Genomic DNA, 14657 nt, shown 5'->3' on the forward strand with positions numbered 1-14657 from the left:
TGAACAGAAATAAGAAAGAGGCAGAAATCTAAATGTCTCTCTTGACCCCTCCTCATCTGACAGATCGATCTGCGATAAGGCAAAAGGGGAGGCGGCGTGAGGTGTGACGGGAGGGAACCGGACGCAGAAACGGCGAGCTTCTGTTAAAGGAGGGCAGAAAGAAGAGGAACGGGAAGAAAAATTGGCGAGCGTAGGCCGAGAGATGCTGTTGACTATAATGTTTCTGCTCCGCTCCCTCCCTCTCTCACACATGGTAGTCAGCAGCTGTTGGGGACACCGCTGTTGGGCTCTAAATTTAGCTCAACAGACTGGATGCACACGCACACTTCCTTTAGCCTATTTTTCCTCCACTCAGGACGACTTTGCATCAGCTTCTCTCGCTTAAGCGCTCATTCCACGGAGACTTATCCGTAGTCGCTCAAACCGGAAACAGAGTCTTAACCCTACGATTTCATGGTTTGGCTTTCCTGTGGCCCAAATGGAAAGACCTCAGATTTATGAATATAGGCCTCGCAATGTCTGTAATACAAAATCCTTCCATCGAATCAAACTCATCTTAGAAAACCCCCCAAAGATGCACCTACACACACACCAGCCGCTGTGTGAGTGTGTTCAGGATGTATTAAGCCTACACATCTTCCAGCGTTACAGAGGTTTGAGTAGTTCATCTCCCACCCTCAGCACCCATTAACATTTAACCACCCACAATGCTACGGCAGAGAATGGGAGACTTCCAAGAACTGATGCTTCACAGAGAGACCGAGAGCAAAAGGCGATGAGATTAAGTGACTTGGACACAGAAAGAGAGAGAGAAGCAAAAGCAGGACAAAGAGAGAACGACAGAGAGCAGATTTGACGCCTGTAATATTTTCAGGAAACCTAGTTTCACACAAACCCCCTCCCCCCACTTCCCAGAAAAATCTGGTGAAATCATCTGTATAATTCTAGAAAAGCTCAACAGGGGCTTAAACATTAATATGCCATGTCAATAATCACCATGTGAGGGGTTTCCAAAATATTATGCAGCTCGTTTCTCAGCAAAAAGGGTTCCTGGAAGCAGTACAAGAGGAACTGCAGACCGACAGGCGCAGAGGTGGATTTGTGACAAGAACATCCACCGTTTGATTTCCCAGTTCGGGGCAAATTTGGCAGGAGGAAATGACAGAGTATGAAAATATCAGTGAAGTACGCTTTCTTTCTTTCCCCCAGCAGTGCACCGTTTTTCATCCACATCGGATACGTGCCAGGTTCTCCGCTGGCTGCAGAGCTGCTTTCAAACAACCTTGATCTTTGGCTCCGAGCAGGTGAAACTGCAGCCTCAGATCATAAGCGTCTTTTGGGTTTTTTGATACTCCGAAAATAATAAGTGGAATACACGATGTTTACAGGAATACATACATGTTTCGAAAAGCATATGTAGTTTCTACGTTTTTTAATCTATCCGATTTCCTGGGTGTGCCGAGGCAAAGATTCTCCCCCCTGTGGTGTCCCTCGGGGTTTAGTACCCTTTAGTCCTCTCCTGTTCATCTTGTATATTCTCATTCATCATCAAATTCACTGATAATGCAAGTCATTCCACCCTGACCAACCACTTTACTGAAAGTACACGATGGAGAGGAGTCACCTGTGAATCCCATATGCCACAGGTCCACACAGCCTCAGATTCAGAGTCGTATTTGGACACGTTCTGACCAGAGGAACCTCGTCACATTTTTAAACATATCATGGAGGAAGTCCTCCTTTTATGTAAGTCTACACATGAATTATTAAAGAACTGGAAACTAAAAGTTCTTATTTCCCTGTTGTGTGGGGGGTGATATTAAGCAATACTACCGGGTAAACAGGTACTAAAGAGGCATCTTTGAGTGACGCCAATCCACGAGGAACAGTCTAGACCAGTGGCGTCAAAAGGCTGGCCCCAAAGGATCTGATCTGCCTGCGCAGAGGAACCTCCCCGGCACTTTCTCTCAATTTGTAAAGCTATCGAGACCGAAAATGACACTGAAACTCGATTTCAACCACAACGGCTCAGAGGTGTCAGATGCTGTCCTTTGCCACAGACTGGCATAGTCTGGTAAGGAGAGCACAGAGGGTTCATCGGCTGGGTATTTGCTGGTGCCCACTCTAAAACCAGTTGGATCCAGTAACATTAAAGGATTTGTGAAGGGTAAGAAATAAACCAGTCAAGTTCAGAAATCACACCAACATCTGCTAGCAATGGGAAAAGCTCCGTCCAAGCTCAGTGCTCCTTGTATTCTTACCAGAGGTGGGACCAAGTCATTGTTTTGCAAGTCTCAAGTAAGTCTCAAGTCTTTATCCTCAAGTCTCAAGTCAAGTCTCAAGTAATGTCAGGCAAGTCAGAGTCGAGTCTCAAGTCACTGGTGTAAAAGTCCGAGTCAAGTCACAAGTCTGAAACTTTGAATTTCAAGTCCTTTCGAGTCTTTAAAAAAAAAAAAATGAAAAAATAATGTTGCAGTTATGCTAAATGTAAATATTAGACCATGTAATTTTTAAATCTGTGTTTTTCTCAACACATGACAAAATAGTGAACTTAGAAAATATACACAAATTGTGAAATTGCACCTCTTTAAAATGCAGCTCAATTAAACCTAGCTCCAAGAATAATTTTCACCGACAGTTCTGAGATAAGCTGCATGTTATTCTTGGATGCGGTTGTAGGACCAGCTTTAAAATCGCATGACAAAAATATCATACACATTAAAAAAAAACTGTATCACCAACGTAGCCTGGACAACATTTGCTAGTTAGATGAAGTCAGCTATCTCATCGTAGCATATTTATATGCATATTTATAATCATACGGTTCTTGGAGTGAGTGCACACACTCATGAAGTTTAGTAACTTCAGGTCACTGCAACAAGCCCAGGTACAGTTTACCGACGGATGGGTGCAGGACCTTGAAATGCACCGTGTAGAACGAAAGACCATCGTACGTATCATAAGTTTACCAGTCTCACAAATCGTCGTCATAAATACACATTCCTTAACCGTTTATTAATAGGACCTTTGAGCTCAACGGTAATTAATTAGTAGTGGAAATAATTTCTGGTAGCATCACAGAAATGTAGCAGTGACAATAATACTGTATGCTGTAATCGTACTGGGCAATTAGTGATACAAAACAACTGTTTTATCCTGTGAATAAAAGTATATGTTTTTGTCAATGTACCATAATAACAGAAGCGAAACGCAATATTGTGTCAGGACAATTCACTATTTATGCACAATAAATAAAGGAGCATAGCGCCACAATTTCTGTTCAGCACCAGACTTGCTTGTAACCTATATCACCAATTATGTTATGAAAATGACGTATTAACTACAACAGCAGACTGACCTTTGTGTAAATGCTTGGAGCAGACTAACCTGTGAGCTGGAGTGTTCTGGGACGTTATATTTGGTCTTTGAATGGCTGCAATCCAGTCGCGTCTTTGTTACTTCGGAAACATGGCTCGAACAATTTCTCTTCAACGACGTAATCCGATAACAACCGATCTCTTTACCCGTCGGCTTCCCGTGGCTGTCATGTGACCGGCTATTGCAGTTAATAATACAACAGCTTCTTGACATTTTTGTGTTTCTTTTTATCGCTGTATAACTGATTTTAATTGAAAGCCTGCGTGCGCTACTACCGCTTGCCACGAGTTCCCAGAATCCTTTGCGGTTCTACCCGTGAATGACGTCACATTTTCAATCTCTATATAATATGCATGTTAAATTTTATATTTGGGGTAAAATATCAAGTCTTTTCAAGTAAACCGGTTCAAGTCCAATTCAAGTCCCAAGTCATTGGTATAAAAGTCCAAGTCAAGTCACAAGTCTTAGAACATTTTTTCAAGTCAAGTCTAAAGTCATAAAATTAATGACTCGAGTCTGACTCGAGTCCAAGTCATGTGACTCGAGTCCACACCTCTGATTCTTACTACTTACAAGTCACTTGTAATGTTATGCTATACGACTTAAAACAGGATAAAACAGGTTCTTCCAACCACACAACTCACATTTCAAGTGTTATCACAAAACCCATGACACACAACCACCACTCAACTCTGAACTCTGTTTCCTCCAACTTGTTGTGGTTGTAGTCTGGCTGCCAGCTGGAAGCTATGCTCACAGAGCATCATACTGGCATTCCTGTTACCACCGGAAAGGCAAACACCCTGGAAGTCACACAGAACTCAGGGGAGCATCCCAGTCATCCTCAGGGATTCCCCAGAGCTCCCTTTGAAACCTCGCTTTAAAAAAAACCATGTAAATCCAGTCATAGCACTACCTCTGTCACTTCTGCTTTTCACGTGTTTCTTACTTTGTGTTGTTGTATTTTAAAGGACACAGGAAAGTACAGAAACTGAGCCCACATACACAGTGATGTCTGTGATCCTCTCTTCTTGACGTGTGGGTCACTCACCATGGGAAATAGTTGATCCGTACCCTGTTCTTGTAAATCACAATTCCAGCAGACATCACCCCGAGGAGAATCTCTGTGTTACTCTGGTCCTGAGGAGAGGAGAGTGGGACAGGTGAAGGAGGGCGTGGTAAAGGTGGAGGCAGGTGGGAGGGAGGAGAGTAAAACTGGCTTCCTCACTGATGTAAACCAAGTATGTGTTCCTAAATCTGACACAGAGTCACAGTTTTAAACTGAGCTTCATGATTATAGCTCTCATACGCATTTCATACTTTGCCCGTCACATTTAATCCACGCTCGAGTCCCGTTTGTACATCCCATAATAACACACCTGAAAAATCACTGCTCTCATTTCCTTCAGCAGCTGGAGCGCCACTCTCTACTGCCTCAGCTAGAAATTACAACAGGCTAGAGCAGCTCTTAAGTTAGCATGGGAGTGTTTTAGCTCGCTGCTGTGAAGTGAAACTACATGAATCTAACAGAATGCAGATGAATTAGTCAGGAAGCTCGTGGATAAAAAGAACTGCATCGCAAATACGGATTAAATGCTGGTTTTCCTGCTCTGCTTCTATGTGTTGGTGTCATGATGAGAGCTGAATGCCAATGTGTGGCATTTCTGCAGGGTGTGGGCAACAACGTCAGCTGTACACGCTGCAGCTCCACAGACCTGATCTCAGTCCCAGCACAGACGTGATTGGCTCTGTGAAAACAGTGTACGAACCACGTTGTGACAGCGGGAAAGAGGGTAACCTTTTACAGATTAAGACGTTGTGATATCAGTTTTGAGCACAACGGCTGAGGGTGGGTCCGGACTCTGGATTATCACCTAACTGCTCGCGGTTGCTGTGGGGGGGAGGGGAAGGAAGCAAGACGGCTAGAGTGAGATCGCAGACGCTGGACATGTCTGACAGGCCTCCGAGCTTTGGTGGAATTAAAAAAGAAATAAAAATGTTGCAGGTGATGAACCGTAATGCTCCAGAAGCAAGGACAAACTCTTCGTAACACAGTCTTTAACACACAGGCGTTAACAGACTTACCCTTGCATAGTGCAGCTCTACCCCATAGAGCTCCAGCGTGCGTGCTGTGTTCAGATAATTAAACTCTGACTCGGCCGGAGATAGACCGCTGAGAGAGAGGGGAAAAAATAAACAGAGTGAGAGAGGGTGAAGCAGCCGTCGGGAGGCCATGCGGAGCAGCGACGACGACGCAGTGTGTGTTAGACATATGGAGGCGGAAAATACACAAAGAAAAGCAGCAAACAAACGAGCCAGGCAGAAGGAAAAGGTCATTAAACCTGCAGCATGTGAGCCATATGTGTGCTTTTATACAGGGACAGTAATCAGTCTTTCATATTTCTACTGTATTTGGTAACACCTTATAATAAGGGTCCATAACTAACAATGTAACACCCCTGTAATCAAATTACAAGTAATTAAATTTACCTGCAAACGCTCAAAGGTTGTCGTAACCGGTCAGGGTTTGACAGGAAACAAAGAAATAATGATACTGCAAGTCTGCTGAGGGATGCATGAGTAATTTTAAACATTGCATAACTCCAGGTATTTTATAGAAACCAATTATGATGCAAGTGATTTTAAGTATTGCATCATTTCTTGATAATGTTGCAGAGGAACAAACAATATTTCCCCATCTTTCATCATGACTGAATTCTAAGGTTCAGTGTTATGGATTACCCTTTGCTTAACCTCGCCTAACTTCCAGGTACATTACAGGGAAGCAGAAACTCCTTTCTGTACACTCCTTTTGTCAGTTTAGTTTGAGCAGCGATCATGAAAGAAAAATAAATTAAGCTCCAAAGGTTGATTCTGTTCATCTGGACGAAGCGTTTACAGTGGGAGAAACGTTTCGTCACTCATCCAAGTGCCCAGCCCACTGAGGAAACAATGGGCTGGTTTCAGTCATTCGACTGTACCTACATTTAAGTGTTTGCAGGTAAATATAAATAACAATTAAATCTGATTTAATTACACGGGAACCACGCCCTTAGTCGTGGCCCGTAATATACAGTATGATGGTGTAGGTGCTGAAAATCAACATAAAGAACCAATTTTCGATTTTCCGCCTCCACATGCAGGAAACTGTACCAAATCACAGGTGTGTTGTAGCGTGTCTCAGCGTACCTGTGCTGCTGGTGATGTTTGGCGACCTCTTTGTGAAAGTCTTGAGGGGGGTTTGGGATAAAGGAGTATTCAGACAGATAGCCCGGACTATGCTCTGCTTCACTGTAGTCCCCCAACTCAGCTAGAAAGAGAAGAGAGACGCACGTTAGGCTTCAGGATGTTCAGTTTTTCCCCATTCTTGGCTCAGACATATCCATCTGTGGGAGTGGATATAACCGTCTATTGTCAACTAGCCCCACCCAACTGCTGTTCAAACCTTTTGATTGAGAGGGGCAGCCAATCAGGAACAAGTTGGCAAAAGAGTTTGTTTTAAGACGAATAAGGATTATTTTGAACACTTAATCATGCAAAGCTACTTTGGTGGAGTCACTAACTCTAAGTACTAACTGTGCACTTAGTTTTACAACACATCAGGAGGATGTTTGTTAATAACATCAAATGACCTCATCATTCGACACGTAAAATATCTTAAAGCGACCTTTTCTGTTATATACACTGTCACAATTGGGGTTTCACACTAAACACATTAAACTAAGTGTGTGAAGAACTTTTGCTCTGCCTCTGAGCCCAGAAACCCCGCCCACCAGATGTTTCAATATTCTGTCAGGAGGGGCAGCCAATCAGAAGAGCAGTGAGAGAGTCATTAAAGGGAGAGGAGCTAAATCTGCTAGTTTCAGACAGAGGCCGAACTAAAATACTGCAATAAGCCCCAGTAAAAAGCAAATGTGAAACATCACAGAGTTGGAAATGGGAATAGCTGGCATCCTTCAAAAACAAAACATTAGTAACAGATGAGTGCAATGATAACTGTCAGATCTCTGATAGCTTTCAAAGCGCTCTAAGATGAAGAGCTCAAAGTGAATCCAGCGAGCTCACTAGGCTAAAACCATCAATTCACTCAAGCAGTCTCTCGACTAACCTACAAACCTGGTGGCCAGAGCATATTGACCAACCAATCAATTCTAGCTCTCCCTTTTATTGATGTGTACTTAAACTACTGTTTCATACAGTAGTTTAAGGTTAGTTTTATTTTAAGCTGCAGTTCTTTCTTTACCAAGGTTCAGCGCGAAGGTCAATGAACCTCAAAGACTCGTCAACCTGATCTTTCTTTGTGGATCCATCTCTTGATGTGAAATCCATACTCAGCTGCCGATTGGCTCAAAGTGGGAGATACTAGCTTGAGCTCAAGGGTCTTATAATGATGCTACTGATGATTTTACTCACGTTGCAGGTAATTTAATAGAAGTGTGTATATGTCAATGTGGATACTTGTGTTGGTACAAGTTGCGGTAAGATTAGGATGATATTCAAATTCTTTTGAACTTTTTGGCTTTCAGGCAGTCATTTTCTGCCTTTTTTTCTTTCAGAGCTTTGGAGTTGGATTTAGAGCTGTGAGTACAGCATTTGGGCTGAGCTAACTGAATTAGCAGCATAACAGCTGCTACGAACAGTTTTTCCCCAAAAGTGAACATGTATCTTCATAATCTATGCTGGCACTGAGTGACGTGACGACACGGACCTCGCTACACTCTGTATCTGTGTGTGCGCGCGTGTGTGTAAAAGCAGTAGCAGTGTGATTCAGCTAGACTAGGCCAAATCTGCTCTGTGACCTACATACTGAAGCTGAGGATATTCCCAGCAAAACATGTGATAGAGGAAGAGCGCTGAAAGGAAGAGGGAGGCAGAGTGGAACGAGGTAAGAGAGGGGGTTTATGAGCGCATAAATCGGTGGAGGAGGGGCTGAACATCGACTGCAATGGCCTAGTCTGCAGGTCTGCATAGTAATGAACAGGTTGCAGTCAGTGGGTTTTACAGTTATAGTGGTTAAATGAGGCTCCAGAACAGCTAAAGTAAGGCACAAGGTGATCACATCAAGCCAAGTGCAGAAGTGGATTTAACAGATCTGATTAGACAGAGAAACTTGATTATTATTTAATTTTTTATATCAAATTCCCTTGAGAACGGCTGGATTTGAAATGCTGTTAGTGACCGAGTCGTATGTGCTTTATTGCATAAAGCTTGATTTACACTTGTGTGCTGAACCTCTGCTTTGCTGTTGGCAGCAGAGCATCTGCACTGCTCTGCCATCACCAGTGAAACTGAGCTAACTGTGTTGAGCCTGAAGCTAATAAATATTGAACAACAGCTACTGAAATGCATGAAAGGGTGAAGCGACTGAGTCTATGCACGCATCACCAGAGCAATGAAAACCAGAAAATAGCCTGGTCCCACTGGCGTGTAGTGTACTGACTATTGCATCAGCATTCTAAGCTATACAGCTGCATGCTTCTATTTAATGGAGTGTGCTAATAAGTGTTTGCTGTATATAATACCACCAAGCTGACCCGTTACAACTGCTGCAACAGTACATTGGCACGTGACACTAGAGGTTTCCACGTAAGACATTCCTGAGTGACGGCCGAGCAGCTAAAGGATCCACGCCAACGTTCTGTTGAATCCATCGGTTGCTTCCATCCAGCAGCACCTTGTAGGACGGTCGAGAGGTAGAAGATGTCCAAACCACAAAGCAGATATCAGACGTTCCTGTGTTCCCTGGTTGGCTTGCTGAACTGTTCTGGGTGCTCCAGAGTTAAATCCATCCAACCGGGCTCTGAGGCTCTTACTGAGTGGCCGTGTCTCTGAGCCATGCAGTGTTACAAACATGGACATCGGCTTCTCTGGTGACTGTTTCCATTGTGGTTTCCATATAACCTCCATGTCTCCAGCAGCTCGTCGACCATCAGCTTCTGGTTTAAGGTCATCAGTTTCTCAGATGAGGAAACTCGGGTATGAAATCGCCACAGTGTCCTGTCCAGTATCTGGTATTTGTCACAATTCAATTAATTTAAGGCCCTCTTTAAAATGGGGCCTCAACGGCGTCAAAAAACACGCTCAAAGAGCCTAAAATGCTCTCACACGGCAAAGTGAAAATCTCCTTAAAAGTAGTCTACGACACAGAACCGCAATAACAAAGAAAAACGCTTTAGAACTGTGGCAGCACATCATGGGAGAGGGTGAAGAAAGAAAAACCTTCAGGTAAAACATCTCATGTTGAGAGTCTAGTTTATATATTCTCCCCGTTTGATGCACCCACAGCGTCTCAGAGCGGACGGAGCTGGCGCCGTTGCAGAGGAGCGCCGTCGCAGCAGGCTTTCTCACCACTTTCACCTCTGCATGTTATTTATGAGCAGCCATTTTTGCAAAGAGAAGCCACAACCTCATCGAATATTTATACCACTGGTGTTAATATCAAATATCAGCACGTGGCTTAATTGAAATGTAATGGCTTCAGAGCAGCAGTTATAAATGCACTCAGGCAACCACAGTCATTACATTTAAGAGCGTGTGCAGCTAAAGACAGTCCTAATGAATTGCCTTTCCATTATTAAGTAGAACTGGAGCACCGAGGGAGCGCTACTTACATTGCACGGCGTAGGAAGCCAGCAGCGCGGCTGTGTTGTGAGGACAGGGCAATCTGGAAGTCGAAGGAAGACGCGCACACACACACACACACACATTCACACAGATTAAACAGACGTTTCAGCCTTGGATCAATACAAAAGTTATTACAGTTCATTTCAAAGAGCAGAGATTAGCTATCATCAATAACAGCAACAGAAATGTGGAGGGGGAAAAATCTATTCGAGTTTGTGTGAAGAACCAAGTAAGAGGAAGCAGCGAGCCTTATATTCACTGACAAAAAGGATAATGAGCGTGTCGTGAGTGCTTGTACGACTGCCCAATGAGCCTACGTGCGCTGCATTAACTCATATTTCCTCCAGTCACCCACATCTTGGCTTTAAAGCAGGACCCACTGTGCAACAATCAGAAGGCTGCTGAGGTGTCAACCTCGATTTCACTCACGCACAACGCCATCTGATCTATGGGGTCGAACAAATGCAACCATCGCATAATAATGCCCTCGTTTTCCCTCCACGAAGAAGAGGATGCTCACCTGTGCCGATTTCTCACGGTTAATGAGCGTTTAATGAGAAAACGCCCCGAAATGAACGCAAGGTGACTTTTATTTTTACCTCTGTGTGTTTTTGGAATTAAACTACAGCACGACTTTTACATCCTTCATGATTTAAAGAGCTTGTGTTGATCTACAAATATTTAATAATGAATTCACGACTTTCAGAGGGCCGAACTATTCTCTTTGGCAGGCCGTACCTGTTCCGCGACCCACATGTTTGACACCCCCGGCTTACAGGGGAGGGGAAAATTAAAGCGGCTTGTTTCAGATGACCTACGCTGCTGCACCAAGGCCCAGTAACATAAAAATACGGATTAACTGTAAGTCATGCAAAGTTACCCTGGTCAAAAATAAAACATGGGAAATGCCCTTTAAAGTGTAGGCTTGTTAAAAATATCTGCATAAATGGTTCTCATGCCGTAAACACACCTGTATGAGTGCATTTGGCCTGAGGCAGAATGCTCCACCTAGTTGAGTCAGCAACACTGTGTACACAAAGAACAACACACTCACCTTCCAGTTAATATATCCTGTTTGATCTGCAGAAAATACTGGTACCTGAGGGGGAGGAACAGAGCATCAGGACAAGTCATCAGTGAAACACCAGCACAGCTGCAGTGATACTGTCATGTAAGGACGAGCACACAGCACTGGCCTGGTGGGAACATTATCACAGTTACAACTTCTGCGGGATGGATGTGAAGTGTGTGTATATATATATATATATATCTATATATAGTTTAGGTTTCAAACCTGAGTGTGAACACTGTTAAGGTTTTTCTGTGTACTACACTGCTGTCAGGAGTGCTTGTTAAACGTGACTTGAATGTACAATGCATCAGACGGGCACGTCAGATCCAAGGCTCTCTATTCACTTTTACAAGCTCTGTGCAAAACCGAGATAAGGCTCAGAGAGGCTGAAACGATCTCTGCAGAGCTGCGATCGCTCCTCTGCACGTGCACAAAGCAGACAGTGGATTTGCAGAACATTTTCTCTTAGAAAAAGATGCTTTTTAAAAATATTTCTTGATCTGCATTAAGAGAGAAAATACAGCTCAGATCCAGAGAATCAATTTGCTGTTTTTGGGGTTAGGGTCACTGTTTTTAAATCTTTTTATTCTTCATGCCAGAATTTTTGAAGAATCAGAGAAAAACCGATGTGGGCGACCTTAAAAAACTTCAACTGTTTATTTCCTTCACTTAAGATTAAACGCATACGTCACATATTTTGTACAGATTCACTTAACAGAATGACATTTTTGGGGGGGAACTCCGGGACTGTACTGATGTTTCCTGCTGTGTGTGGCTCAAAAAAAGCATCTCAACCAGTACAGGTGTATCTTTCTCCTATTAAAAACTGCACACAGTGTTTCCCTTTAATGGTCTGCAGCCAGGTCAGATTTACTAAACGGGACAAAACAGCGCTCAAAGATCGCTTCATTTCAGCATCAAGCATCAAGAGTTCCCACCTTTTACACGCAATCAGACAGTACTCTGTTTTATTTGTTTTGTTTTTTTAAATGCCAAACCCCAGTTTGGGATGTCCCAACACGTAAACCTGTCCCTAAATCTTCTGGACCAAGAAAATCTCTTTCTTTGCTGCTCAGACTGAAACACTTCAGAGCATCAAAGTTGACTTTTTTTGCATTAGCGTGTTTAAACACCTGCTACTACAAGAGCTACTGATGGTGTGTGTTTTGTTGATGCTGATGCCATTACTGACGACTGACCCTGAACGCAGAACTAACAAATCTACAGAAACATCATTTCCATTGCAAAGCTCCTGCTCGCAGAGATCACTGCTCCGTTTCTGAATGAAACGACATCAATACAGCGAGTTCGAGTTGCTCTGCTTTGATTAGCACTTTCTGTGACGCTCAGTCAAATGACAAAAACACTTCATTCATTGTGAGGAGCGGATCTCGTTTACAACTGAGCCTTTATTCCTCTGTTAGTGAACTTTAATGTCAGCGTTTAACAAACCGAGTGGTTGCTGCTGTTCTTAGCCTGTCGTGTTGTTAGAAACTCTTACCGTGTGTATTCTTCCTGAAGTTTATTGGGGTCTGTGACAAAGAATTTGACTCTGAAGCTTAAGTTATGGGGAGACCCTCCTGCAGAAACAGAGACGAGCAGTTAGAGGGGAGAAATGTTCATCGGAGAGTGTCAGTCTGTGATATAAATGAACATGTGCTCTCTATTCAGGGGCTTCTTTAGGAAACATTATGCATGTGTATTTTTGTTTAGTGATGCAGATAATGGGATAATTAATAAGTGTAAAACACACACGTACGCTCATGCTGCTTAAGAAACAGAGCTGCAGTGTTTTTTGTCAATGAGCCAATCGACATGAAATAAAGTTGAAGCGCAGTTCAAACATCGCTGGAGGAGGACTGCAGATTCCACTCAAGCTTAATTGTTCCACACGTCACATATTATATTACTCGTTACTAAAAACAAGAGCGGAGTTGAAATTAAGTTTAATAACGGCTCAAAGCACAGGCAGAATTTTAAATGGCAGCGTGGACGAGAGACATCAGCCTCAGGTGGAGAGTGGATTTTTAACCATTGCTGGGACCACGCTGCACGCTGCAGCCTCAACCAGCTGGGAAGAAAATTAATAATAAAAATCGTGTAATGAAGTTTGACTTGAGTGAACGTGTTTGGCTGCAGGATGAAGTGAATTAGCTGAGCTGGTGTGTGCGGAGGATTTCACATACTTTTTAACTGTTTCCTGACGGGCTTATTGGGATCCAGCCAGCGCTGTAAAATATTGATAGAGAGACACTTAGAGACACCATGAAGTGTGAACACACAACTTCAATTATTTACCAGTGGCCACGCACACGCACGCACGCACACACTGATCATTACTCGCAGGCAGACATGATTTAATTTCATCACACTGGCCCTTAAACAAGCTCTTATCAACTCCCAACTTTCCCAACAAAATACAGGATCAGCACAGTTTAAATTTGCTTTACATGAATCACTTCTTTAGTAAACACATGTGACCTAACTTACCAAAAAGTCAAACTATAATGAAACTAGCTAACCGAGTAAGGCGGCAGGAGGCGGGTCTGTCGTGTTTTAAAGATCAAATGTAATTCTATTAAATCCCCTAAAAACACAGCACCATTAAACTGATACTGGTTTCTCTCAGGCGTGCTTCACAGAGACCGGTCGGCAACCTCCTGGCAACGACTGGTTGCTAAGGTAAAGTGAGCATTCCGTCATTGGCTGCTAGCAGTCGCTAGATGAAATTGGTTGCTAAGAGACATAAGATGCTGCACTAAAAACTCTTTTGTGATTTCTGTGGCTGTTATCAGGTCGTCATCGGGTTGTCATGGCAACTGGTACTGTACTTTGCATGACTATTTGAATGTTAAAGTGAAATTTGCACCTTTTTAAACGTGTTGGTTGCAGCAGTCAGGTGAACTTTTACTTTGAAGGCAAACCTTCTGTAGTGCTAGTCTTTAAAGACTAGTCAGCCACAGCAATCTGCAATCGATCAAAGCAATCGCGAGGAGGATTTTGGTGCAGTGCCCTCTTTGCAATCAATGTTACACAGTGACAGCTAGGAACCACTCACCACAGGTGTTCAGAGCGCACGGAGGATCACAGAGGATCAGTCTATTGGCCTGCGAGACTCAAACTTTAGGCTGATAAAGTTTAATTTGCTGCTGATCTTTACCCAGCAACACGTTGCATAGTTTCAGTGCCCATCAGTGCTCCACAGAAGTGCCGATCCCTGAGTGAAAACAGTTCACACACACACACACACACACACACACAGCTGTCATACTAACTGGTGCATCTGATGAGTCGTCAGTCAGGTGCAGGCCAAAATAGTCCCTCTCGGTCAGCTCCAGGTGCTTGAAGACAGCATCCAGCAGCACCTGGCCATTATCCGACTTCTGCAGAGAACAAAGGAAAACACGGTCATCCACGCTGAGCTTTATTTACTACCAACATATAATGATAGACAAAAGTTGTATACACAATCTCCTTGATTCACCTTCCTGGAAACAGGTTTCATGTGAGAGTCACTGATGTTGACAGGTTTAAAAAAAACAAAACAAGAAACAGAAACTGCCCATCTGCACTCGAGCTTCCA

General features: G+C 43.3%; 1 protein-coding gene across 1 annotated transcript in view; it reads right to left on the minus strand.

Moving 5' to 3' along the window:
- The window catches only part of ptpn4a (protein tyrosine phosphatase non-receptor type 4a), a 73349-nt gene that overhangs the window by 19491 nt on the left and 39201 nt on the right, over window positions 1-14657 (minus strand). Inside the window, exons 3-10 of the mRNA XM_080903694.1 lie at window positions 14350-14457; window positions 13261-13303; window positions 12576-12654; window positions 11057-11101; window positions 9990-10042; window positions 6568-6688; window positions 5464-5551; window positions 4430-4518 (exon numbers count right to left, since the gene is read on the minus strand). Of these exons, the coding sequence (XP_080759820.1) occupies window positions 4430-4518; window positions 5464-5551; window positions 6568-6688; window positions 9990-10042; window positions 11057-11101; window positions 12576-12654; window positions 13261-13303; window positions 14350-14457 (626 nt within the window). The remainder of the gene's footprint in view (window positions 1-4429; window positions 4519-5463; window positions 5552-6567; window positions 6689-9989; window positions 10043-11056; window positions 11102-12575; window positions 12655-13260; window positions 13304-14349; window positions 14458-14657) is intronic.

Source organism: Rhamphochromis sp. 'chilingali' (assembly GCF_963969265.1).
Source record: "Rhamphochromis sp. 'chilingali' genome assembly, chromosome: 14".
NCBI classification, from domain to species: domain Eukaryota; kingdom Metazoa; phylum Chordata; class Actinopteri; order Cichliformes; family Cichlidae; genus Rhamphochromis; species Rhamphochromis sp. 'chilingali'.